The sequence below is a fragment of the Thunnus thynnus genome, chromosome 10 (assembly GCF_963924715.1).
Source record: "Thunnus thynnus chromosome 10, fThuThy2.1, whole genome shotgun sequence".
Taxonomy (NCBI): Eukaryota; Metazoa; Chordata; class Actinopteri; order Scombriformes; family Scombridae; genus Thunnus; species Thunnus thynnus.
Window position 1 is genome coordinate 32,450,870 of NC_089526.1, and position 14,547 is coordinate 32,465,416.

At 40.0% G+C, this 14,547-nt stretch overlaps 1 protein-coding gene across 4 annotated transcripts in view; it reads left to right on the plus strand.

The window, feature by feature from the left end:
- The window catches only part of grik2 (glutamate receptor, ionotropic, kainate 2), a 290,842-nt gene that overhangs the window by 78,102 nt on the left and 198,193 nt on the right, over window positions 1-14,547 (plus strand). For 3 of the 4 annotated variants that reach the window (XM_067602509.1, XM_067602510.1, XM_067602512.1), the window contains exons 3-4: window positions 11,361-11,528; window positions 14,126-14,383. In XM_067602509.1, coding sequence (XP_067458610.1) covers window positions 11,361-11,528; window positions 14,126-14,383 — 426 coding nt within the window. Of the gene's footprint in view, window positions 1-10,143; window positions 10,769-11,360; window positions 11,529-14,125; window positions 14,384-14,547 lie in introns of those variants that run through there. The other variant, XM_067602511.1, reaches the window with a different exon arrangement.

Here is a 14,547-nt window from a genome sequence, read left to right on the forward strand (position 1 = left end):
TTATTCGTCAACCCTTGCTTTCTGTATTTTCCATTTGTGTCCAGAGATTCACTGCCCAGTTTTTCCTCATCGTTCCCCACATTATTCTATTTGCATTCATACATCCCTCATTGCCTTTGCATGTTTTTTTTTTGTTTTTTTTATCGCCTCCATCTGGCCTCTTCCTGCCCTCCAACCCTCCCACTCTCCCACTCTCCCCCCAACCCTGTCTACTGCAGCAGAGCCTCAGCTGTGATAAAGATGGAACATGCTCTCGGAGCTCGTCATGCTACGCTTCCCGTTCTGCAGCACTGATATTCTGACACTGATCGCCATCAAACTGTCAACAACAGACAGGGACTGAGGGCTGAGGGTGGGTGGAGGTGGGAAGCTAGTGTATTCTTCCTCATAAATAATTTTCACTCAACAGAAACGATGAGCTGAAGCAGAATTTACTATTAATTTCTGTCTCTTTTTTTTTTTTTGAGAGAGAGAAAATTGAGATGGATGATGCCTGGTGTTTGCTGGGGCCTGCCAGAGAGAGACGGTGGGAAAGGCCTACAGCCTTGCAGGCCCTGAGTTAAGTCATAGCCCAGTGAGGCGGGATTAGATAGGGCCTTTATTCACTTCATGGAGAAGGATTAGGCTGACATTTTGCTCATGAACTCACTGGAAGGGTTCAGAGGAGTACAGAAGTCATCTTTGCGTTTGACACTGTGCAGCCAGTAAACCAATCACAGCAAACATAAGGTGCTCATCTGTCCTTTGCTGTCTCTTTGAATTCAGCAGAAGATTTGTTTGCAATTTACTGTGACATCCTAAGTATTGATCTAGGTGCCAGCAGTGGTTCAGTTCAGCTGAACTGTAGCATTCATGCAGGAACAAATGTCTTATCTTTTATAGGCAGATTTGCTAGGCTATGGAAGTTCACCATTGCTCTTGTGATAAAATCAATCTGAATCTGGAACTCTATGATATTTATATCCACATTCTGTGTAAATCTGTCTTTGAACTCTGCTGAGCCTCAGAGTCTGTCAGTCTCTTAGCTCAACACAGCCCTTACCATTTAGGAGGAGGAGCAGGAGTGCAACAAACAAACAGAGCTGTTTTAGCAAACCAAACAGCATTGATGCTACCAATTGACTGGTTCACTCAGCACATTCATCAAATGGACTACAGCCTTCTCCTGCACCACAAACAGATGCCTTCCAAGAGTGTTGCAAGTTGAGTGAATACCACAAAACGTGTCTGTATATGAAAAATTAATATTATAATTGCCCTGCTCAAAGAATTGATATGATGATCGATTTGTTGGTTTGCCCAGCCTTGTTCTACAGCAAGAAATCATGAAAATTCAAATATTGTTCGGAAATTTGTTGCACCAATCTATGGTCCCTATTGTATTTTATGATTTTTGTGACCACCTTACTGTACCTTTCCTGTAGTTCTACCATTAGGTCAAAATGCGCACTTGGCAACCTTTTGCTATTTCCATGAGGTTTCATCTGGTGCACTGTTTCCCAACCAGGGTGTCTGGCCCTCTTGTGAGTCATAAGATGAGGAAAAAACATTTTGCCTCCTCTGTATTTGTAATCAATTAAAACACTCTGTGAAAGAAACATCACTCTTTGTTCAAACTACTTGCATCTATTAGACGTCTGCATCCCATGATGTGGGGTAGCAAGTAGATCTTGCTTTGATTTAAAGGGTCAGCTGCCAAAAAGGTTAGACACCCCTGCTAGGGTGCCATCTTCAATCTGAAATATTAATTTTGCACATAATATCTCTTAATCTAAATGGCGAAATTCCATGAAATTTGCTGAGCACATTCAAGTTCCCAAGAGATCAAATACTATTGTTTTTACTGCCCCCATGAATTTCTATTCTAGAGCCAGCCATGAAACTAATTTTCAAAATGTTTTTAGCCTACCAGAATAGCTAAATCATCACTATGTTGTTCATTGAGCCCCAAACATTGGGTGTAGTGAACCCAATGTTTGAACATTATAGCCTTTGGGAGCCACTAGCGGAGCTTAAGACTTAAAACGCCTCTAAAACACATTTTCATTACCTTACTTTAAGCAATAACAATCTTTACTGAAAACCAAAGAAGAGTCTGACAATGGAAACATTTCCTTCACAAAGCCCATTCAGGGGTTGAGGCAAATGAATTCATTTCTTTTCCTTCAGTATGATACAGGCATGTTTTTTGCAATGGATGGACAATTCTGACTTACCATCCCTATAGCCACACCACCAGTGTGGCTATAGGGATGGTAATGTCCTTTGGTACATCAGTCCACTTTGGTCCATACTTAAACACTGTATCTCAACAACTATGGGTGGGCACAAAATTTGGTTCAGAGATACATGGTGGTTCCCAAATGATGATCCTAATGACTAGTGATCTCCTGACTTGTCATCTAACCTCTTCTGCCATTTTCTTACTTTATTTACCAATACTTACCCTTGTACTATATGTTTTTCCCTATGTGTTCTTGACTTTGTCATAATAGACTGCAAGAGATTGCAGAACTACAGTATGTATCTACATTCCATAGTCTTTGTTGGTGATTAAGAATGATTAATTGCTAGAGTGTGACATAGTTAACGACTTGGCTAAATAACAACAACATTTCATTGAAGGTGTTCAATAAGAGTCTTGATAAACTTTCATAGTGCAGTGTGTCACCAGAGGACTTCACCAATCTCCAATGGAAGTAAATTAATGGATCAGATGATTTCAGCTGCAGGTGTGGTTTTTGTCTTTTCCCTAAGACCCACAGTGATTCATTGTCTCTGTGCTGTACCACTGACAGTGTTGTACTTTCTTGTGTAACATGAAGTGCTCCTGAAAAGGAAGTACAGAGTTCTGCTAATGCCAGTATCCCCCTGGCAAGCTCTGTCGGTTCTTTAGGGTTGTAATGATTGTTCTGACATCAGTGCTACTACCAGTGTCATCATTAATAATTTATAACTTCTGAGGGGGTTCAATCGATTGAGGAGTGTGGGGTGGGAAAAGGGTTTGATGCATGGCCTGATTAAGACATGGCTGTCTGCTTACAGGACATGTGTCCATACAGACAGGACAAGGACTTAATGGATTAGTCTCAACACTGTTTGTTGTGTCTTTGAGCCACCAGAGATTCAATATTATGTGGCTCAGGGCACCTGTCAGTCACTGGGCTCTCTAGATACCACAGGAATGTTATATTCTACAGACCCCTATTTGTCACAAATACTTAACAGGCAGCAGTGTGACTGCATGATCACTGGTTTAATATATATAGGTGCAATCACTCTGCAACTATGTAATACTGTAATTTTCCCTCAAATCCATATCTTAGTAAAAAAAACTAGACTTGGAAAAAAGACTGAAACACTCCGATAGACTGCAGATGTCATGTTGATATAAATTCCTCAATCTAAAGATCCAAGCAAGTTACTGTCTGGAATAAGTCAAACAAATATGATACAACAACAAAGCAAACATGAAGGTATTGTCTGCTGTCAATGATAACAGAAAGTCATGTGTCTCTATTTACCTGTTTTCAAGTCAGAATGACAATCATTTCAACTTTGTAAAGCCAGTGTGACAACACTTCAGTGAGAGTTTCATATCAAGCCAGCATACTAACATCAGAGCAACACCAGCCTCTCTTTTGGTATATAAATATGGAAAATACAAAATAAGTATTATTTGCAGGGTTACTAGTGCCACCTCTAACATGTATATCCATGTTAAACACTGCTACTTCAAAAATGAATAAGGCACGCTTGCACAGATACAGTATGTATTGGGGGTGAGTCATGACACATGCTGACATGCTGACACATAACATATCTTGCCCGATGAACCTATGTGTGTAATTCACCGGACAGATGCATGTGTCCACACATTTTCCTTTTTTATACTTTACAAGCACAAGTTAAATTTCCAACTGCTTCTTTTTCATTTTATTTCATAGTCAACTCAGTCTTCCAAGTCTAATTTTGCTTTTTTAAAATTTTTTCTATTATTTATTCTGCACCTATTTTTTTTACTACTTGAGCTAAATTATCACCAAAAAGAAAAGGAAAAAAGAATACAAATCTTAAAATCGTAATCATTATCTTCATCATTTATGAATTGCTAAAGTCCATTACATCTAGTACATGTCAAGGCTGTACTTCTATTATGTAATTTTTAGATCTGGAAAATTCTTATGATTTACTTTTCTATACAATTTAATGTTGGGCTTCATATTTAAACCAGTTACTCCATCATCTCAAACATTCAGTTCTTGATTTCAAATTCTTAAGGTTTCTGACTTTCTCCATTTCAAAATTTCTGTTATACTTCCGAATTTGAAATGGTTGTAGTGTGGGTTTCAACCAGTTCCTGTCATTTGTTTCATAGTTGGAATTCCAAGTATCTTACGTAAGCATCAGTCTATGTCTAGAGTCAGCAGGTATTATGTGATGATTCTTGCCAAATCACACACACACACACACACGTACACACCAAACACACACACACACACACGTGTATGCAGTATACGACAGTAGTGTTACTATGTAGCTTGTTGAAATAGCAGCATGTGTGAGTTATATTAAATAGTACATAAACACATATCAGTAATTCTCCAACATTCTGTGTTAACATTTAAAAACGTCATGTAAGGACAAAACATTTTGATATAACAAAATTATTGGTGACTTTTCTTTGTCAAGACAAATACAATACATGTTCTGTCACTTAGCAATCACGTACTTTAGTGGCTGGTAGGTGGAAGAAGTATTCCAATTCTTTACTTAAGTAAAAGTAGAAATACCACATTATAAAAATACTCCTTTAAAACCAAAGGTCCTGCAGTCAAATTTTCCAGAAGTATTGGATGCAAGATGTACTTAATTTATCCAAATTACCTGTTATGAAGAATGACCTTGTACACTGGCTTAAATAATTGATGTAAATAATAGTAAGATCTTTATCTGCAAATTAACTTTAATTTAACTTAACTGTAGCCAGCAGAGAAATGTGAATAGTGTACAGTAGTTCACTCTGAAATGTAGAGCAATGAAAGTGGTAGCTGTTCAGACTGAAAACAGCCCTGTGTTAAAACAGCACCAGGGGCTGCCTTGGTGGGGGTGTGTGACCCCCATTTCAAATCAATAAGAGGGCTGTGTTTTTTCACACAATGTAAAATATCTAATATAATTCTTTAAAGTTGTAATGTACAAAAATACTTAAGAAATGCATTCTATATTACTCAAATGACAAATGACATTGACTTAATACTTACTAAAGAATTCTTTAATATTTGTGTCCTTTTATTAATTACTGTACATTGGTGTTTTAAATCTGTTTTATAACAGCCATCAGTTACCTAGGGCTGTCATTATTGGTGATTTTTGAGCAGCTAAGAATGTTTTCCTCCACTTGGAGTCCTGCCTAACAACACCTCTTAACATTTTTGAAATCACTGCAACGCTTGGCCCTGAGTGGCTTATTGCTTAAGTACTCTCTCTGATCAATCATGGAGGCAATGTTTTCATAGTATATATTTAATTTCCAGTGCATACTCTGCCTGTTGCGATTGTTATGCTTCAGCAAATCCTTGGGATAAGTGAGGAAGGTGGCGAGTGCTGTGGTCACTGTGTGTCCACTGTCATTTGATCAGATTGATGAAGTGCTGATGGATTTCTCTCTTGACTGATCACTGCTCTCTGGCTCTGGGTCAGGCAGGACTGATACCTTAGGAGGTTTATTCACACACACACATACACACATAAGAGTAACTGACTGTTAAATCACTCTTTAAGCCTTCTAAAGTGCTTATTTGTGATGTTGAATTTTCTGTTGATAAAGTCTGAGTTTCTATAGGAGGCATTCTTTTCTTTATCTGTTCAGCCATAGTTGCTATTGGTGCTCATTAACCAACCACTTCATTTATTGTAAATATGCTTGAATTGTAAGATCATAACACACAGATTTAGCATCAGTTACATCACCACGGGTTTCTGAAAGGACTATTTCAAGTCTGGATTTGGGTTTACCACCTTCTGCTATCTTGTCTGTTATTGGAGATAGAAACAGTAATTGAGGTCCAACAAGAGAGCAGCAACCAAAACAGCTGTTGTGATAGGCTGTGACTCCTGTGAGCCAAGCAAGCACACTACAAACATACTACTTCTCTGTTACTATCACCTCAGTGGATCCACAGGCTTCATTCATGTAACGTATACACACAGATTTGATCTTTCTTTGTACATACAAACAAAAACAGAATTACCATAGGATTCATCAGTGTTTTCTGATTGTCATCATATTCCCAGCTAAGAGCAACATTTACAGTGTGGTTGGGACTACTCCTACATGTTACACTTATGTATTGTCAAATACATTTTGTAGAAAACATAATTGCTGCCTAGATTATGTTCAGGGCAACAATCATTGAGTGAGGGGAGTGCAGTGTTATTGTTAATATATAGCATGCAGGTCATAGGAAGGTGGTTGTGGCAGAAACAATCTTAACCAAGTGCTTTAAGTTGCCTAAAAACATGAATCATGAATCATGACTTTGTATGTTTTATTTGATAATGTAAAGAAAATAATGAAATACAGACTGAACACTTTGCAGTTATGTTCAGTTGTAACCTTTTGTGGTTTAGCAAATATGTTTATGAACATTTCTTCATTATGTTGATAGAAGAAGCTATCACACACACACACGTCACCATTTTGTCAAAGCATAACATCTCCATGAGTCCTGTATCCACTGCATGTGTCCATCTTAGGCTTTGAGATTTGTTTTGTCCAGATGCCCTGCTCCTGTAAATATAATACTATGCTACTAAGATGTCTACTAAGACATTTGTCTTATTAAATCACACTGCTTCTATTTTCTCCTCCACAAATGTGATGTAGGAGTGGATTTAGCAATATACACGCTGGTTGCCCACCAGAGATCAGCCTGCCCGGCTGTGGACAGTGTTTCACTAGACCTGCCTCACCTCTAGTTGATTATCCATCCAGCTGTCATTCCGTCTGTCCACCCATCCATCCATCCATTCATCCATCCATCCCTATCAGTTTATTCTGGTCAGGGTTGTGGTGACAGCAGAGCAGCCAATACAACTTTTCCCCCAGCAACGTTCTCCTGATCTCCATAAACTTACCGGCCATATAGGTGATAAGCCAGTCCAGTATTTTACTTTGTTTTTGCATTAATATTATTATGTTTATTGTTCGTTGCACACATTTCATGAATCAGATGTTGCGTTTTCCTCTTTCTCTCATATTTCTCTCTTATTTGCAAGATTAAAGAGATAAATATTTGTGAAAAGGCCCATTGATTGCAAAGTTGACAACAATGAGAAATGATCTATTGGGATGTTGTTGAAAACTGTTACATTTGTATTGCCAGAAAGAACTTGGGAATAGAATTTCTAAAGAGGAGTTTGGAATATTATAATTTGGGATTTTAAAACTAATCCCAGTCCCAATCCCAGACTAACTCTCATTAAAATGAGAACAAGCAAAATGTCCTCACATCAGAGGACTTATTCCATATCTCCGTGTCCATGCAGACAAGCCAGCAACTCTCATTAGACTCCATATATATTCATATTCAAACTTACCTACTTAGACAGTCACCTCTCTAACAGTGATTCACCTCTCTGCAGTGATTCATCTCCACACTTACAGGCCAGATTCCTTTCAATGGAACTGTAGAGATTCTCAGCAGGAAAACAGCACTTCTCGTGTGTGAACAGACCCATTCCAAATGCTCAGCTTTCCAATTATAGTACATCCCGCTTAACTGATGCTTATTAATTCCTTCAAACTCATTATGGCATGCAAAATAGGGCTCTCCCATGAGGTGAATACTAATGAAGGAAGAAACTTCTCGACAGTGCTGCTGCTGCTACTGTCAGTGGTCTCTCTGTTTAGATGTTTGCTTTAAGCTCCAGCACACAGACAAAATAAATTCCCCTGGAAAAAGAGCATTTCTAAAGAGTCCACTGGTGAAATCATTGTAAGGGAGCATTGATCAGATTCACCCTGTCCTGTGGTAATCACTTGTGACAGGAGGTACCCGCAGTACTTGTGCAGCGGTGTGTATGGATTATATCTAGACTTGAAGAGGGTCCTACAGCAGAGGGTTGTAGTTGGAGTAAATAAGGCATGGAGTCTGGGCTCCCTCTGACTGACACTGAGCCAGCAGGGCCAGGCCATAGGGCTAACCCAAACAAAACACTTCAATCTCTCACCGTTGCTCTCCACTGCTCCCCAAGGGCTTGATTGATTGAATCGCTGGCCAATCAGAGTACATTGATCTAAGAACCCGACCCCCCCCACCCCCAACTCTCCAGGCATTCTCTCTGTCCATTCATCTGCCGGCTGTCAGAACTATTCACTAGAGGGCTGTAGCTGTAGAAGCCTGCACTTTTAAACACACTTCTCTGGCTTTTTGAAGAAAACGCATTTACAGTGCCTCACAGTGGATCTAGTATTGTTATTATATTGAGTATTCCCTGGATCCCGTTGCTATTATATGACTCTTTCTTACATACACTGTGTCAGGGTATTAAAAACTTGATTAGTGGAGATCCTGAGCCTATGTGTTTTTTTTTACCTTTTTCCATTTTCTGCATAGATAACATTAAATGATCGACTGTTGAACATGAGGCTCTTCTGGTTGGATTATCAGTGTAAAAGATGAATAACTTGTTTGTTTTTAAAAAAGTGAAAAGTCAAAGGTAAAAGCCTGTGTTCATAAAAAGATATAGAATGCTGCAGTGTTGGGAAAGTGACTTGAATATTGTAATAATTACTGATTACACGTTACTCATTGTAAAAGTCATTGCATTACTTTACTCATCACAGCAAAAGTAATGTGTTACATTACTCATTACTGCCTTTAAACAACTCAAAATCCTCCACTGCACGATTCACACACCCTCCAATTGCTGCCTGTTAGGGAAATATCATCGTCTTGATTTAATATGAAAAAAGTCTGCAGTGATAAAACAATTTGGTAGTTTAAACATGTAATTAATGTAAAGACACAGGGTTGCATAACTGACATGCCAAATGAAGGCATTTCTGAAAATAACAAAATATGACATTTCCAGCCAAGACATTCAGTAGCAATGCAATCTGAAGCTATAGATAGGCTACACTTGATAAAACTTTTTGCAGTTGGAATCAGGTCTTTTTGAGTTTGCAATTTGCCACAGCTCTGTTTCGTGCCTGTGACTGGCTTCTTCTCTACAGTACTATAGCTAAACTGGACCTGCACTAAGTGCTTGGAAACTGAAGCAATCAGAGTATACTACCACTAGAATGATTGAACAGAAGGCAAGCTATTTATTTATTTTACCCAAACCAGTCAACATCGCTTGCTCCAACATGATTCTCTTTTGATAGATGCACCACTCAGAAACTTGGTAGAGAGCCCTCATAAAAGGCAATCAATGCATCAATGAGATCTTCCCAAGGGAACATCTTTCACTCGAATGAAGAGGGAAAGTATGTGCAGGAGTGGAGTGTATTCTAAAAATAGTAATAGGGAAAAGTTTCTCTTTACTCATTATTAACATTCTCATTATTATTGTTTTTGATACAGTGTTCATTCATTGTGTGGCAATAATGAGGGAGCCGGATACTGTTCAAATTCTTGTTATAATTTCACTTGAAATATCTGGCAGTTACATGTTACTACATCAAGTGTTACAGTAATGTGCAGCATTTTGTTCAGTAACAGGTAGAGTACTAGATTGCACCAGTTCTTTGAAAATTTGAGGGGTCTGCTTGTTTGCTGGAATGTGTTAGCTTGTCGCAGGAGGTGGTGGCTAGCTTCTGCCAAAAGAGGATGAATACACCACAGAGCGAGAAATCCCCCTGCAGCCCAAAAAGGATTTTCCCCATAGACCACCATTGTAAAACAGACGTCTATAAAACTGTTGACAGGACACCTCGAACTGCAAGCAACATCAATAATGACTCTTTCTATTATGAACTTTTGAGTCATGGAGGTTTTATATTTGCAAAACTTTCCTCGAGCCGAGAAAAGCGATTTAAAAATCTGTGACGTCATCACAATGTAAAGTCCAAGGGCCGAGCGGGAGCTCGCGGGCGGGGCCAGCGGGGGAAACACTATTACGCATATTCAGTGGGCCGCACAACACGGAAGCAAACCCGGAAGCTAGAAACTTTTTTTTATGCGCCAGGCGAGCAATTTCTATAGGAGTGAATGGGCGCCATTTGTAGTCCGGTATCCAGCTCTTACGAGATATCCATGTTTCCCCCCTCCCCCCCAAACAGAGTGATACATCCTGTCAGTCGAGGTGTTTCCTATCTGTGCAGCCGAGCATAGCATCCCCCCGACGGACTGTTTCTCACTGACGGTCCCGGTACTTCGTCCGCAGGCTCTACTTCACCCAAGCTGCCCGTCAGACCCGCTGCTTCTTCCCACTTTAACCTGAATAACAAACCGGGACTTGGTGCTCTGGTTGGATCCACATAGAGAGCCGGGGCCAACCTTAGCTGGGAGGCTAGCAGAGGCTAGCTGGCTGTGCTTCCCTCCGGTCATGCTGCAGTTAACGCTCCGCTAGCCTCTCAGCTAACGTTAGCCACGGCTCTCCATGTGGATCCAACCGGAGCACTGAACTCCGGCTGGCATACATATTAGAAGGCTAATTAAAGAATCGGAAGCAGGTGTGCAGGTGGTTGTGGAACTGGTGAGAACGCATTAAAGGCTACTGCTTGTTGGATGGAGAATAACAGGATCTAGAAAGATGGGTGAGTTAGTGACAAAAATTCAGTGAAAAGTGTGCAAAAAAATGAAGAATTGGCTGAAGCCATGTCAAGTTGTTGAGTTAGAATTGATGGAAGGCATGCTCAGTGGAGCTCTGCTGAGTAATGAAAGTAATGTAAGGAGTTATGCATTAATTACTTCTGCTGTAGAGTAATAAGTAAAGAAATGCAATTGCGTGAGTAACAGTTTTCTAGTAATTTGCCCAATACTGTTCACTGTGTGTGTGATTGTTTGACTGGTGTGTGGTTGATCATGTAGCCACAATAATAAATGCTTTTTAACTTTTTGTACTTCAAAAAAGTAGCGTGCCTTGAATTTCTGTGGGAATCCAGTCCCTTTTTGTTTACAGTGATAAGAGAGTGTGTAAATATCATGTCTTCAATGGTCAATATGATTACTGAAAGTGAATTTGTTTCTGAATAAACCTGTTTATTCTGATTGAGATGCTTTTTCCAACTCCAATGAAATGGCTCCATGTGATCATGATTTGTGGCAAGTCACATGGTGAAATCATTTCCATTTAAAAGAACTCCACTCTGATCAATCACTAATCAGTTGTGTCTCTTTCTTTGACAGGGGGGATATTTGAGTCCATTGAAAGTGGCCCATCAGGTGCCGAAGAACTAGCCTTTAAATTTGCTTTAAACACAATCAACAGGAACAGAACCCTACTGCCAAACACCACACTCACCTACGACATCCAAAGGATAAACATCTATGACAGCTTCGAAGCCTCCAGAAAAGGTATTCTGCATTTGTGAATTTCTGCCTCCAGTATTGGCATGCTCACGGCTGCTGTGTGTGTGTGTGTGTGTGTGTGTGTGTGTGTGTGTGTGTGTGTGTGTGTGTGTGTATTTATATGTGTGAGTGAATGTGTGTGCACATATGCTATGCCATAGCTGTTTTGCATTGTAAATGTTCGAGGCTTGCAAGCTGCAGTGGCTTAAATTGTGACAATTATAATCAGGCAAGGGAGAAATGGCTGAGCACTTCAAACGTAAACAGAGGGAATTGATTGGTTCCAGGTAATGACTCAGCGGCAGTAATTCAAAGACCTGTTTGGCCCCCAGAGACAGCCAATAAAGTGCTATAATCTATCAGTTTTGTGTGTGTATCAGGCTGACATTTCAAGTCTCTTATCAATTACAGGCCATTATATCCTGTCTCAGTGATTTTGCCAACTCCCTTATATCAAATAAGGTGATTAGAGTGCACAGTCGAGCTAATACAAAGATGTGCAGTTGTTTGTATGTCTTCTGAGTGCAATTTCATGAAAGCAAGCTGGAAATGATCTGAGTCATACCTTTATTTCTGCATAAGCTTTATATTGTGGACCTTTATTATACTAGAGGTTGTATAATCATTCTCACTATAACATATTTACAGTACAGCATATATACATTTTGTACACTACATGTCCAAAAATATGTGGATATCTCATTCTGAAACCATGGGCTGGGATTTGCTCCCATTCAACCACAAAGAACATCAGTGAGGTCCATGTTGGGTGATAAGGCCTGGCTCACAGTCGAAGGTGTTGGATGTGTTTGAGGTCATTAATATATGCAGGCTGGCTTATTGCACGGCAGCATTATCGTGTTGAAACAGGAAAGGGACAAACACAAATTTCGACACAAGTGGTGTGTTTCCATAACTATGACTTAGCAACCTATAACTGAACTTCAGTCAGCCAATTCATGTGGAGTAGATATATAAAGGTAGAAAATGTTTGCCATTGATCTTTGGCGTCTAGGCTCAGCACAGCAGGGAATGACGGTACTAACTTCCTCCCTAGGGCCTACAGGTGGATGCTGGGGTGAAGGTGGGGCTCTTGAAACGCTGTAAGAATGGCAGCAGCATAACTTGTGTGGGCAGTGTGGCAGCAGGCATGCAGCAAGGCACTGGCTACTTGAGTATGCCGCCATGATTGTAAGGGTGCGTTGGATATATTTTACAGTTAGGGGAGCATGCCATGTGAGTTTAGGCTACAGGGGGTTGCAGGCTTTGCTTCATTTGTAGTCATCGTCCTGGGTTCTGCCTTTTGTTTCCTTGCTCCCTCGCCCACTTTGGAGTTCTGGGAGCTAGATTTTGGCACCCTTCAGGAGGCGGAACTAATAACCTTACAGGTAGTCATGAGGGGAGGCGCTCCCAGGTCTTTCACCCATGATTGGTCAAGCAGCTGTCACACATAATTGTTCAAGCAGATGTGTTGTCACATCTAAACTGAAAGAAAAACAACAACATATGGTAGTAGTAACCACTATTTCACTACTTTGTGTACATCGGTGAGGAGAACCGATGTACATACAGAACCCATGGAGAGCACATTTGGACACATGTCTGTCATGCTGTCGCCTTTGTAATGAAGTACTGGATGTTCAAAGCGGTGTCATCTTTTCAATAATGTGTATCTGAAACTTGTGGATTGGTAAAATACAATTGAAAAGCAAGACAGAACCAGCCACCTTTCTCCTGCAAGTTCCTGAAGGTTCAGGTTATGGATTGTTAAGTCTCTTTTATGGAAACAGTAAAAGTTGGAAGCATAGTATTGTCTAAATGATGATGGTATGCTGGAGCATTACACTAAAGTACAGTAGTTTGTACACAAATGTATGTAGACACATACTTTTGTTTCTTCAGTGATTACATAATAAATAGGGATGCACTATATTGAATTTTTTGCCGATATCCGATATGCCGAGATGCCGATATTTCCAACTCATTGTGGCCGATTGCTGATGCCGATACCAATATATGCACATATTTTTTTTCCAGATGAAAAGGAGACTATTATGCATGCAAGCATAATCTAACAAGCTAACATTTTATTTATTTGATATAAGTTTTTATCAAACACGACTTGATAAGAGGAAATAATGCATTTTTTAGGGACACATGTTAAGGTGCATTAATCCACTTTTGGGGCTCTAGTTAGTATTTCTGGAACTGAATCAAAATCAACTACAGTGTGTGTGTTCATGGTAATGAAGGAACATGTCACCCAGTGCAACAGTGTGACTCATTGATGTGTTTTTAATAGTTTTTTGCACAATACTGATACTCTATGGCACAGAAGAATGAGATATATCAGGCTTTGACACACACAATATTTGTTAATATGATAGATTCATTGTTGGCTTGGCTGTGCACATGGCTCTGCATAACAAGGAGAGAATATAAAGAGAGAATATCACCAGGTTTATAATTATATATATACTAAAAACACTACATTGCTCTGTAGGAAGTGAATGGCCCACTGATCATTATGAACATATGCTGTAGCTCAGTAGGAGGGAGCTTAGCAGTCATATGGTTTTGTTTTTTTTTTTCTTCCTATCTAGCCTGTGACCAGCTTTCTCTGGGGGTGGCGGCCATCTTTGGTCCCTCTCACAGTTCCTCTGCCAATGCGGTCCAGTCCATTTGCAACGCCTTGGGGGTGCCCCACATCCAGACCAAGTGGAAGCACCAGGTATCAGACAACAGAGATGTCTTCTACGTCAGCCTCTATCCAGACTTCTCCTCCCTCAGCCGGGCCATCCTGGACCTGGTCCACTTCTTCAAGTGGAAGACGGTCACTGTGGTTTACGACGACAGCACTGGTAAGACCAAAAACACTTCCTCTACTCCTCTGCTGGCTCCCGTCCTCCTCTGGACAGTTTCATTTCATATGTCCCCTCTTAGCTCGCCCTTTTTTTTCATTAGATTTGTATTTTCTTGCATCAGTATACTCTGATGACAATGTCCTGATGGAAAAGAGAACAGG